The sequence below is a fragment of the Quercus lobata genome, chromosome 12, assembly GCF_001633185.2.
Source record: "Quercus lobata isolate SW786 chromosome 12, ValleyOak3.0 Primary Assembly, whole genome shotgun sequence".
Lineage (NCBI taxonomy): Eukaryota > Viridiplantae > Streptophyta > Magnoliopsida > Fagales > Fagaceae > Quercus > Quercus lobata.
The window spans coordinates 32,659,955-32,673,164 of NC_044915.1; the positions used below are offsets into that span (position 1 = coordinate 32,659,955).

General features: G+C 37.3%; 1 protein-coding gene across 1 annotated transcript in view; it reads right to left on the reverse strand.

Moving 5' to 3' along the window:
* Positions 1–360: 360 nt before the first annotated feature.
* Positions 361–13,210, reverse strand: part of LOC115970548 (short-chain dehydrogenase TIC 32, chloroplastic-like) — a 67,153-nt gene continuing 54,303 nt past the window's right edge. The window contains exons 7-8 of the mRNA XM_031090167.1: positions 1,520–1,566; positions 361–525 (exon numbers count right to left, since the gene is read on the reverse strand). Coding sequence (XP_030946027.1) covers positions 361–525; positions 1,520–1,566 — 212 coding nt within the window. The remainder of the gene's footprint in view (positions 526–1,519; positions 1,567–13,210) is intronic.

The following is a 13,210-nucleotide window of genomic DNA, read 5'->3' on the forward strand; positions in this document are numbered from 1 at the left end:
ATCACACATTAGCGCATATGAGTAATGACGTAAGCAGTCCTTTGCGTGTAAGCAATGACACATGCCACACATCAGCACGTGTAAGCAATGACACCCAATGTGTGTAAGCAATGATATAAGCGATCCAATCAATTGCTGACATGTGTCACCTTGAAAATCAAGACATTTCAGCCAATCAAACGATGCCATGTGTCTTGGAGAAAAAGTCTTAAAAATCCTTTAATCAGACTGTAATATGTGTCACAAATCAAACTCCGCCATGTATCACTTACCTACCCCCAAACTTGTATCAATAGAAGCCTTCCTAACACACACCATGACATCTTGGAACATACCAAGGCATCAATGCCACAAGCAGCATCAAGGAAGATTGGTCATGCTCAAGTTGAAGTCCCATAATTTCTTTGCCAATTCTGCATCTTGAGCGTTATAGTTTGCTTTTGCTTTATTACTATCCATGAAATATTCACCACTTATTCCTTTAACTTGAGGATGCAATGCCACATAGCATTGAGTTGCTGCTCCCTGCAACCATGTAAATAAATTCAATAAGCAACCATGCTGCAAGGTAGCAACTGAATTCAAGTGAGGCAGCTTAAGCTATGAAGCACGGGTGCGGATTTGGATTTGGGTGTGTGTGTAGGACTCGGCAATTTTTGAAAAAGTAGGGTGCGAGTGCGGTGGGATGCGGCGATTAAAAAATTATTAAAAATATTTTTATTTATATTTTCTATATATTGCTAAGCATATTTTTTTTTATATAATGGAAAACATACACCAATTTAAGAATAATGGTAAATATATATTAATAAATTTAAAAGCATATTTATATATATTATTATAATGTTTACACAACCCCAATTTGATCCCAATAGCATATTTATAATATGAAATTATTTTCCTTAAAAAAGAAGTAATGAGGTGATAAAATCAAAGTATTAAAGAATAATAAAAACTGATGGGTAAACGTGATAAAAATCAAAGGATCAAAACCTGTCTTTTTACTATTTTCATAAGTTCCAACATTTTTTTTTATCTTTTTGACTTTTCAAGTCCTTATCTCTTATTCCAATACACCTATTCAAAAATCTATCCATAGTCCACAACTTTCTCCCTTGCTGTCTTTATTACAGTTTCAAGAGCTTAGTTCGTTCTTATCTCTTCTTCCTTCTCTCTTTTTTATTTTTATATTTTTATATTTTTTCACACAAGGCCACATGAAGCAGAAGAATGGAGGCTGGCGACATGGTGGTGGCCTGTTTCAGCGTTCGATTAGACTAGAATCAGGCCGTTTTGGCGTTCGTTTCTGCCGAAATTGGCGTGAATCCAAAAACAGAAAATAAAAAAAATAAAAAAAAAAACTACTTCGCGCACCGCACGCCGTATTGGTGCACGTCGAGTGTGGGTGCAGCGGCCCTGGAGCTACACTCGTGCTTTCTAGAGTTTAAGTGGATTTTGATAGGATTTGCAGGTACACTCACAGTAGTAGCACGTATGAATTATATACCATGATACATACCTGATGAACATTTTTCAGCACATACTTACCAAGCGTATTAGCAAGAACTGCAATAAGCCAATAAAATAAAACTATTAGCAAAAAACCAGACAATTTCACATTCAGTGAGTGGAGTCAGAAACTCATGATCTAATAATGATTTTTATCGGGAAATCCATCAAATGCATCATGAAGAGGGTTGTCTCCTAGTGATACGGTGGAATAACTCATATGTCTTTCTTATAACCAAAAAGAGCCCACAAAGTTCCACAACTAGATGTGTGGCACAAGCATATTAATACAGATTTGTAGCCATTACTCCTGGATGAAGGGAATTAGCAGTTATCTCTACCCCTTCTCCCAGTTTAAAAGAGGGAAAAAACCAACAATTGCAGATTATATTCTGCCTCACATGACAATATGACTAGTATATATATATATATATATATATATATATATATATAATCACTTTGTCTTGATAGTACGTGCAATTATTCAAACTTGGTAAATGACCCCAAGTCATTTAATTTAACCAGCAGCTATCAGCATAGGGGAACTCAAGTGACTCTAGAATTTATTTTTGATGCTACCCAAAATAAGAATGGTTAGAGATATATTAGACATATTAGCCCAAACTTGGTATCAGAGCCCACTCTTACTTGTACTAGTAGTTTAGGATTTAGTTGCCTATATATACTTATGTTAGGGTTCATTGTAACACAGGTTATTGTACTACACTCTTATACAATAAAGATGTAGCCTTTAAGGGATTCCTCCGTAGATGTAGGTCGTCAAGGCTAAACCACGTAACCTTCGTGTTCTCGGTGTTCCTATTTTATGCTTCTTCTTCCGCATCCACTCTAGCATATACAACATGGTATAACACATCACGTTGCTAATAATATATTTAACTTGGTATCAGAGCCAAACTTCGTTCTTGGCATCAAACAAACATCTCTAGCAAGCAAAAGAAGATTCTCACGTGCACATCACCATCAGAAGTCACACATGTTTGTCTGCTGGATCTAGACTCCACGGCATCTCGCAGCCACCATAACTCTGTGCTATGTCAAAATCCAACAACCAAGTAAGCCGTGACTTAACTTATCAAATCTGTGCAAATCCAAGCTTCGCCTGATGAAACCAACACCACATACGTGCTCCACAACCTCCCACGACCAAAACCCAGAAATCCGATCACCCAAAGCCTTGCCACATGCCTACACGCGCCGCAGTTGTCTCCAGAAAATCTCACGCGCCTCTTGGATAATTGTCGTCGGCCCCACGTGCTTGTAATAGAAGCACGCGCCATCCACGCATCGAAGACCCCCGGTTGACATCATTGGTTGACGTCATCACTCCATGTCAACAGACACGCAAGCATGTCCATGTCCACCACAACCATGTCATAGGATGATGTTAGCTTCTCTGCAACCCAATTTGTGGACCAACCTAGAAACCTGGAACCGACCTGGACTATGAGCTGTTGACTTTAATTGACCATTGACTTTGACATTTTGGGTTTGACTTTGCGTTGATCTTTGACCAAAAGTCAAAATTCCCGAAAGGGCCTATCTTGTTTCAGTTTTTTGCGTAGATTCCAATTTTGGACTCCGTTTCTTCATTTGAAACTCCAAAATTGGTCAATTGGCATATTCTTCATTGTGGTTTCTTCAAAGCCATTCTTCAAGCCATCTCCAAGTGATCTTCTCATATTTATCCAACCTCAAACCTTCATCGAGCTTCCACCTTGAGTTTGAGGGAGAGTGTTAGAGATATATTAGACATATTAGCCCAAACTTGGTATCAGAGCCCACGCCTGCTTGTACTAGTAGTCTAAAGTTTAGTCGCCTATATATACTCATGTTAGAGTTCATTGTAACACAGATTATTGTATTACATTCTTATACAATATAGATGTAGCCCTTAAGGAATTCTTCCGTGAATATAGGCCGTCAAGGCTGAACCATGAAACTCTCGTGTTCTCGGTGTTCTTATTCTATACTTCCTCTTCTGCATTCATTCTAGCATATACAACATGGTATAACATATTGTGTTGCTAATAATATATTTAACTAGAATAATTTATAGTTTTCCACCGTATCAAGTCCCAGTCACACAACATATCAAGTTATTACATTATTTCTATGAGTATCATCTATGTGGACCTATTAAAAACATTTTATTAAAAATGGATTATTCTAGTAATTTTAGTTATGCCTAGGTGACATTTATCAACCAAAAAAAAAAAAAAAAAAAAAAAAGCTATGCCTAGGTGACACTTATCAAGTTATGCCTAGGTGACAGTTTCCCTAGCCTGACTCCCGGATGCCTTTATCACGTTTATGGCAGGCAATGGCAGTTGGGAAGTTTCTTAGTGTGCCAAAGGATGTCAAGCACACCAAGGATTATATGCCAGGCCAGAGTCACAAAGTACAACAATCTTATCACTTATAGACTAAGCTAACAATTCACCGTTTCTAAAAATTAAGACATATCATTATACTATAGACTTTCTATTAAGTAAAATATTTTTATTCAAAAATAGAGAGAATTCAAATATATAACATTATGCTATACACAGGATGTTTTCAATTGACTTACTAATAATCTTAAACCACCTCTATATAATTTAACTTGTCTTATTTTTTCTTTTCTTTTTTTTGTTCTTGTGGTAATTTAGTTTTTGTGATGCAAACCTCTATTTTCCGAGGCTATTAAAAAAAAAACCATTTTTTTTATTAGTAAATGGAAATGAGTTCTTCAAACCAACTAAAAATTGGACTTTTTATCCGTGTATATATATATATATATATATATATGGGATAATTACACATAACCCACCTGTGGTTTGGGCGAAAATCATTTTGCCTACCCGTGGTTTGAAAAGTATCACTTAACCCACCTGAGGTGTGTTTCCGTCACTCTCCGTAACCCACCTCGGTCTCTGCCGTTACAAAAACACCTTTTAACCTCAAAACAGAACATAACGCGAATCAAAACCCCAAAAACTCAAACACTTTTCGAGAGAGACACCTAAGGTGCAATCAGGCTTGTTCTTCGCGGTTTGGAGCGTGTGGAGAGGGAGAAAGCACTTGTTTTGCATCATCGAACCTGGGCAAGGTATGTGTGATGTTTTTTCATCTGCATTTGGGTCTGTTCCTGATTTAGGGTTTCAGATTTTGTTCAAGTGTGAACTTACTGTGTGAAAGTCTAAATCCAGGAATCGTGTTATGTTGAGATGTCTTCATCAAGTGGTAATTTCTCGGGTTCATGTGGACATATGTGCAATGAGCAGACTTGTGTTTTGAGAACAAGTTTGAGTTTACACAATTTTGGGAGGAGGTTCTTGGGTTGTAGCCGTTATAAGGTTGGTCTTAAGTGTCCTTTCTTTGTTTGGATTGATAACCCAACCTGTCCTCGTGGGAATGGAGCTGCACCTTTGGCTCTAGAGAAGATGTCTAGGCTTCAGACTGCTCTCTAACTTGCAAATGAGAGGGAAAGGACAGCTCTGAAAACGGCAGAAGAAGCTAGGCAAATGGCAGAAAAGGCTCTTGAAGAGGAAGCCAAAGCCAAGGAGAGGGAGAGAAAGGCTCGAGCTGTCTGTGCAAAAGCTAAGGAAAAAGGCATTCTTGCTGAAGAGAAGCAAAGAATGTGGAAGTCTGCATGCATTTTGTCATGGATCTTTTTTGTTATTGTTATGTTGTTGTGTTTTGGCTCAATTGAGTTCTCTGGAGTGAAGAGACCTAGATTGTTGCCCCTGAAGTAGTTAATTGGTTAGTAGAGATAGTTATGGCAATGGTGTTAATGAATTTGCATTGTAATAGCACTAGCCTACTGATGTAATGTTTTGATATGTCAATGAATGAAGAATTGGTCAATTATTGAGTATTTTGTGCATATCATAACAACCATTCAATGGAAGAAGTAATGGTCAATTATCAATTTGGCTGTGCATACCATAACAACCATTCCACAATAAAAACTTTCATACACTATATTAGAAAAATATACTTGGACATAATTTGTAGTAGTAATAAATAAACTTCCATATAATTTGGCTGTGCATACTATAACAACCATTCCACAATAAAAACTTCCCATACACTCTATTAGAAAAATATACTTGGACACAATTTGTAGTAGCAATAAATAAACTTTCATATAATTTGGTTGTGCATACCATTCCACAATAAAAATAATATACTTGGACACAATTTGTAGTAGCAATAAATAAACTTCCATATAATCTAGTTTGGACAAATATTGTTCCATACAAACTGTAATATCACAACTTCCATATAACAACCTGGAGTGTATTGTACCTTAATTACAAAAAAGCACATTCCAAGGCCAGCAGTGATTGTTTTTTTACACTAATTAGTAATTACAAAAAAGCACATTCCAAGGCCAGCAGTGACTGTTTTTTACACTAATTGATAATTACAAAAGGCCAACAGTAGTCTTCACAAAAAAAAAAAACCAAAAAGGCCCACATGTTCCCACTAGCTTTACTCCCAATGCTGGCATGCGTACCCACTAGCTTCATTCATTTCTTGCCTTTACTCTTTCCTCTTTCCACCCACTGGATTCATTTTTGGTGGCCTTTGTGCAGCAAGCTGTCCTCTAGTCCTCACACCACCAGTGCTCCCACTTGCATGTGAAGGCTATAAAATAAAAAATAGATCCACTTGTTAAAAAATATCCCAAGCTACACAACTATCCAGGACTAAGTTACCTGTGAAGAACTTGGTAAGGTATCCCAGGTCTCCCTAGGTGTGTGAAACTCTGGTTGTGAGGAAGAGAACCATCCTGCTCTCTTGTGAGATGGCCTAGGTTGATTTCCTTGCTGTGAGGATGAAGGCTGAGTAGCAGACATCATGTTGGAGGTCTGGGTAGGCTGCTGGGATGGTGGCTGAGGTGCAGGCTGAGGTGCAGATCTAGGTGCAGGCACCCCTTCCCTTACCTGCAACAAAACCCAGTTTCAATACAGTGTCTATTGTAAGTTTAAAAACAAGTTTTTTTTTTTTTGTTTTTGTTTTTTGCCATTTAAATCCTAATTACTTACAGCTTTTTCTCTTTGAAGTCTCTGTCTCCTCTGCCATGGTGTCTCCCCAGTGATGCCAGCCTTGCACCCTCTTGAGTTATGCCCTTCCTTTTTGCATTTCCCACATCTTACAGGTCTGTTCTGTCTACTTGCTTTGTAAGGGTTCCTAGGCTCATCAGAAGCCTTCTTTCTTTGCTTGGGTGGTCTACCTGGTGGTTTGTATATGTGAGGTGCCAGGGGAGCAGGCTGTCCAGTCTCAGCCCATTCTGACTGGCCAGGCATGGGAGGAAGTACCTTCTTGTATATCTCCATGTAAGTTTCTTTGAAGTAGCATGAGTGGGTATAGTCTTCTGGTGTCTCAATGTTTGTATAAATGGCTGTTATGGCATGTTTGCAGGGAATGCCATTTAAATCCCAAGACCTACAGCTACATGTCTTCTTCACCAAATCAACTACATGCCTCTCATACTGACTGCCTACCTCATAAAGGAAACTACCAGCTAGGGTATCACTAAATGCCTTACTTTCAACTTTCAATTTCTCCAACCTATCTTGTATGCTTGGACACAACTTTCCAGCATACTTCTGTATCCCTTCCCTTTTTGTGTAAAGCCTAGTCATAAGTCTAACCCTAATCCACTCCAACATTGCCAAGATAGGCTTGTCCCTAGACTTCAATATCATTGCATTAAAAGACTCACTCAAATTATTTATCAAACAATCTGTTAAGGCCCTAGGAGTGAAGTGTGACCTTGTCCACTGTGCAGGTGCAATGTTTGCAAGATACTCATATGCCTTTTCATCCAAATCCCTTATGTACTGCATGCAACTCTCAAACTCCCTTACTGTTGTGGCAGCAGCACACCTCCACAATGCATCCTTCAGCTCCAATCCCTTGTGATCAACTTTGAAATTGTTGTAGATATGTTTCACACAGTATCTATGCTCCACGGTAGGGAATAGTGTCTCTATTGCAGGTATAAGCCCCTGTAAATAAGCAAGCAAACAAACAAACAAAACAAGTTAGTTCAGCAAACAAAGTCAACTATTCAAGTGTAACTGAACAAAACAAAACTTGCATACCTTTTGCCTATCAGAAATGAAGACCAACTGAAGTTCCTCTGGCCTCCCTATATCATCAGCAAAAATTTCCAAAAACCATATCCAAGACTCCCTGGTTTCTTGTTCCACAACAGCTATGGCTACTGGAAAAATGTTGTCATTTGCATCCTTGTCAGTGGCAGATAAGATTTGCCCACCAAATCTGTGCTTTATGTGACAACCATCTAAACCTATAAATGGCCTGCATCCACCTAAAAATCCTACCTTCTGAGCATTGAACCTAACATACATCCTCTTAAATTTTGGCTGGGAAGTCTCCTCAGCCATTTCTGTCTGCAATATAACCCTACTCCCCTTGTCTACAGTGGTTATCATTTGTGCATAGTCCCTAAGGACACCATATTGCAGTTGCTCATCTCCATTTATCAAATCCTTTACCTTTCTCTTTGACCTATACACTTGGTTTACACTTAGGTCAACAGATAAATTTTGCATCACATGGTTGTGTACACCACTCACCTCCCAATTTGGATTTTTGCTAAAATCCTCAATGAACCTCTTAGCAACATAAGCTGATGTTGCTTGGCTGTTTTTGAAAGACTTGGGACAAGTATAGTCATCAGTCAAGGTCTTAATTTGAAATGTTAGCTCTCCACTTATTTGAGATGCATAACATCTCCACCCACACCCATTCTTACAGTGAACTGATATCTTGGTCTTCTCATTAAGCTTGAATTTGATGTCAATAGGTTTTTTGATTGCATACTCCCTCAAAGCAGCTCTGAACACCTTTGCATTAGGGAACTTCATCTCCTTCTTCAGTACAACATTTCTCATGTCACTCTTAGCATTAAACTCTACTTGCTCAGGTACCTGCTCATCATCAGACCCATCCATGCTTACCAGGTTATCCTCAAGGGCTAGCTCAGCCCACTCAGGGTTGATATTTTAGTCCTCTCATTAAGCTTGAATTTGATGTTAATAGGTTTTTTGATTGCATACTCCCTCAAAGCAGCTCTGAACACCTTTGCATTAGAAAACTTCATCTCCTTCTTCAGTACAACATTTCTCATGTCACTCTTAGCATTAAACTCTACCTGCTCAGGTACTTGCTCATCATCAGACCCATCCATGCTTACCAAGTCATACTCAAGGGCTGGCTCAGTCCACTCAGGGTCTGCATGGAATGTATTGCTTGATTGTGGGGCTGTGTGGGGTGCATTGCTTGATTCTAGGGCCTGTATTTGGGCTAGAACCTTGTGGATTGAGTTTTGGGCACATGGTTGTGGAGCTGAGTTTTTGAGCAGAACCTTGTGGAGCTGAGTTTTGAGCAGCAAATACATCATCACCAAAGCCATCCCCCTCTAGGCCTTCATTTAGCCAATCATCATCATCATCATCATCATCTCCTTCAACATTCTGTTCTTCACCCTTTGCACTAACCTCAACTCCTATTCTTCATTCTTTGCACCAATCGTTAACATCCTCAACATTTCTTCTTATCATTCTATGCATCCATCATAATCCTCTCCAAATCTCTTTCGATCCCTTACGGCATCACCACCTACATACCACCGACATTACCACCTGCATCATCCACCTAACACCACCTGCCACTCCCCCTGCATCAGGATATTCAACTGCCAATGGCTCCACATCTATGTCAGTATAGATTATGATTTTTTCAGCATACCATGCCTTATGAAGGTTAGTCATGTTTACGACATCTGTATCTGTTTATATGTCTCTTAAATCATGCTGTAGATCACCATCAGGAATTTCAGGAATTAAATACTTATATCTACTGTGTTCCTTAGGAGCACCAACTAGATGGCATAAATCCCGAATTTCAAAGTAACTCAACTTGTTAGGGTCAATCTCTGTCAGTAAACGTACAGACCCACCCACATATTGTATGGTTGGCTCCTCCACAAAACATCCCCCAACATGAATTTCAAGGTCAAATGTGACATCATCCATCTGCAATTAAAATAAGTATTTTATTTACACACACTGACATGCAGAAAGTGAGAAGAAGCCAAAAGAGACAACAAGCCAACAAGCCAACAAATTGACAACAACACACGGACAAAGGACCACATAAAGCACATGCAAAACCAGATTCCCAACAAATTCATAGGGACCACACTACCCACACTTCACAAACAAGTGTAATCATTGACAAATAAACTTGATTCCTTCAGGTTTATGCATTATAGAAACAACAATAGCAAAATGCATATCCTAAGTGATTCTACACATAAATAGCAAAATGCTAATTTAACATACAAAAAAAATTTTACTGTGCAGATGAACAGCAAAACCTAACTACGTGGGTGGGTCACCATAAAAAAATGACATCAAGAACCCAAATGCAGATGAAAAAACATCACACATACCTTGCCCAGGTTCGATGATGCAAAACAAGTGCTTTCTCCCTCTCCACACGCTTCAAACCGCGAAGAACAAGCCTGATTGCACCTTGGGTGTCTCTCTCGAAAAGTGTTTGAGTTTTGGGGGTTTTGATTCGCGTTATGTTCTGTTTTGGGGTTAAAAGGTGTTTTTGTAACGGTAGAGACCGAGGTGGGTTACGGAGAGTGACGGAAACACACCTCAGGTGGGTTAAGTGATACTTTTCAAATCACGGGTAGGCAAAGTGATTTTCGCCCAAACCACAGGTGGGTTATGTGTAATTATCCCTATATATATATATATATATATATATATATATATTATTTTTAGATGGACAAAGTTTAGCTACAAAGTTGGTTATAGCCTAAGGCTACAACTTTGCTCAATATCATTCACATTATTACATATTTTGAAAATCTAATTGTTGAATTGCATATTTTTTATGTTCTTAATACACATATCAAATTTTGTGTCAAATGGATATTATTTACTATATGATCTATAAGCTTACATTTAATGTATAATTTTAAACTATAAAAACTTGCAATTTAAACAATTTATTGATGATATAGTTATTGATCTTTAATTTTATAGAAATTTTGCAAACATGAAAGATATAAGAAGAAAATGTAATCCAACGGTGGACTTGTCAAAATTCACTTCCAATAAAAAATAATTAAGTAAGGTTGTAACTTTAGGCTACAACCAATTTTGTAGCTAAACTTTATCATTTTTATATTTGATGCTAAATAATAAATTTTGAAGGTGAGCAATGGAATGTCCATCCATAATTCCATACACAATTTTTTAATAAAAATATAGTTTATTACTTTCTTTATCTAATAGGGGCATATGAGTAAATTTATATAAACTACATTCTCCATTCCTCCACTTTTCCATCTCCCAACCAAATACAAATGAGGGAAACTAAAATCTCTTCTATCCTCCCTATTTTCCATTCACTCTCTATTTTTTATCTTCTCACTTTTTCATCTCTCCAACCAAAAGACCTTTACTATGGTTCATTGGCAATACAAGAATATTAAAAAAGAAAAGTAATGATAGGGAACAATATTCTTTTATAATTGTTGATATGGTATATCCATGGACGGAGCTATCATTGAACTGGGGGGCAATGACCCCACCAAATTTTTTTTTTAAATATTATTATATATGTGTACTAATTTTATCAATTTTGTTCTATAAAATTACATTTAATTTGTTTCCATTAAATAATATCATTGATTTTTTTAAGTGTAATCCTATACACACAAAAATTTTTTTATAACATTTTTACAAACTATTTTGGTAGCAAATTTTTATTAGTTCGCATAATGGGCCTATCACTCACATCATTTTTTTACATACCAGTAACACTTATCATATCAGTAATTTATAAAAAAGTTTGTAACTCTAGTATTTTTCTTATTTTAGTTATAATAAAAAAATTTATAAATCTAAAATCTAAAACAAAATATACAAGCCACAAAAAAAAAAAAAAAAACTTAACAACAAAAATTACTAATAATAAAACTAAAAAAAATTAAACTCAATTAACCAATTTTATCCAAAATAAACAACCCCGCCCTGTAAAAATTCTAAATAAAAATAATTTTGTTCATACCCACAAAAAAAAAAAAAAAAAAAAAAAAAACTCAACAGCTAAGTAGTAGCAAAATCAGAGGTTGAAACTACCGCATACAGTTAACAGTAAAATTGCCCCCCTAACTTAAAGTTCTGGCTTCGTACTTGGGTATATCGTGATTGAAATAATATTACTTTCAATTTGACCTATTATTAATATTACTTTTATTATGCACCAATTAAAACTGGGCACCTTAACAATTGTAAAAATTGTTGTATCTCTCAATGGGTCATTCTATGTTACCCACCATTTTTTTAGTGGGTACGTATATTTAGACATGTAATTAAATATAAGACAAATTACAACTTATCAATATGTGATTTAGTTTAAATTTAAATTGTCTAATTGTGTATTAAAACAACTATATTTTCAGCCCAAAACCAACGGTCCGCCATTGAACTTAGGCCGCGGGCCCAGGCCCACAAAATTTCCAACCCAGTCTCTCCTTGCCTAGAACGGCACCGTACTACGCTCCACAGCGCAGGTGCGTTATGCTGTCGTTTCTCTAAGCTTTAAGGCGGTGGATATTGACACTAAAAAAAATGATTTGGGGTCTAATAACGGTCGAAAACCCCAATTCCTAGTTGGTTTTGGTTTTGGAATTAATTTTTGAGAAAGAAGGTTGAGGTTGGTTGTGTTTTCTTTTGCAATTCGGATTACTTTCTAAAAACAAGATTTACGTAAAAATAAACCGACTCTAGGAGTGATTGGGAAAAAAGAAAGAAAAAGAAAGTACTTTATTTGCTACAATTATCACCAGGTCTTAGCTCTAATATTGTATTCCGAGTCCGACTCTGAGTTGGGATTAGAATTCTATTTCTCTCTATATATAATCTTTCCCTTTTTTTTTCTTCTGTACCCAACACACCAATTAAGAGCACTTTGTTTTCTGTTTTGATTTTCTTCGATCTCCTCCAGTTATTTGGATCATCTTTCATTCATTCATTGGGTTTTTTCTCTAAACCCACGACCTGTAGAAGAAGAAGCAGCCATGATACCCATCACTCAAAATCTGCTACAAACCCTTCAAAACCAAAACAGCCCAGTTTCCACCAACTTAGCGGTTTATTCTGGATTTCACACCAACAAGTGCAACAAAGATCAAGCCATGGTAGCCATCACTCAGAATCTGCTACAAGCCCTCGAAAGCCAAAACACCCTAGTTTCCACCGACTTCACGCTTTCTTGTGTGTTTCACAGTTCACACCAAACTCAACGCCAACAAGTGCAACGCTAGCCAAGAAAAAGAGGTTTCAACAGCACTGACGCTGTTTGATGAATCATGGTTTTCTTCCAATAAGAGAAAAACCATGCAAAAAGATCAATATAATACTCCTCCCACTACTTCCATCTCTCACAATTATTCCACAGTGGCCTCCAACACACAAGAAGAGAGTACGTCCATGACGCTGAGCACTAGTTTTTCTCCCTGGACAATCATTAAGAAGCTCACGGCGAGTGATATTGGTAGTTTGAGCCGGCTCTTGGTGCAACAAAGTCTTGTCCGCCAACATATTCTGCCATTCCTTGGTACAGACTCAGTTGC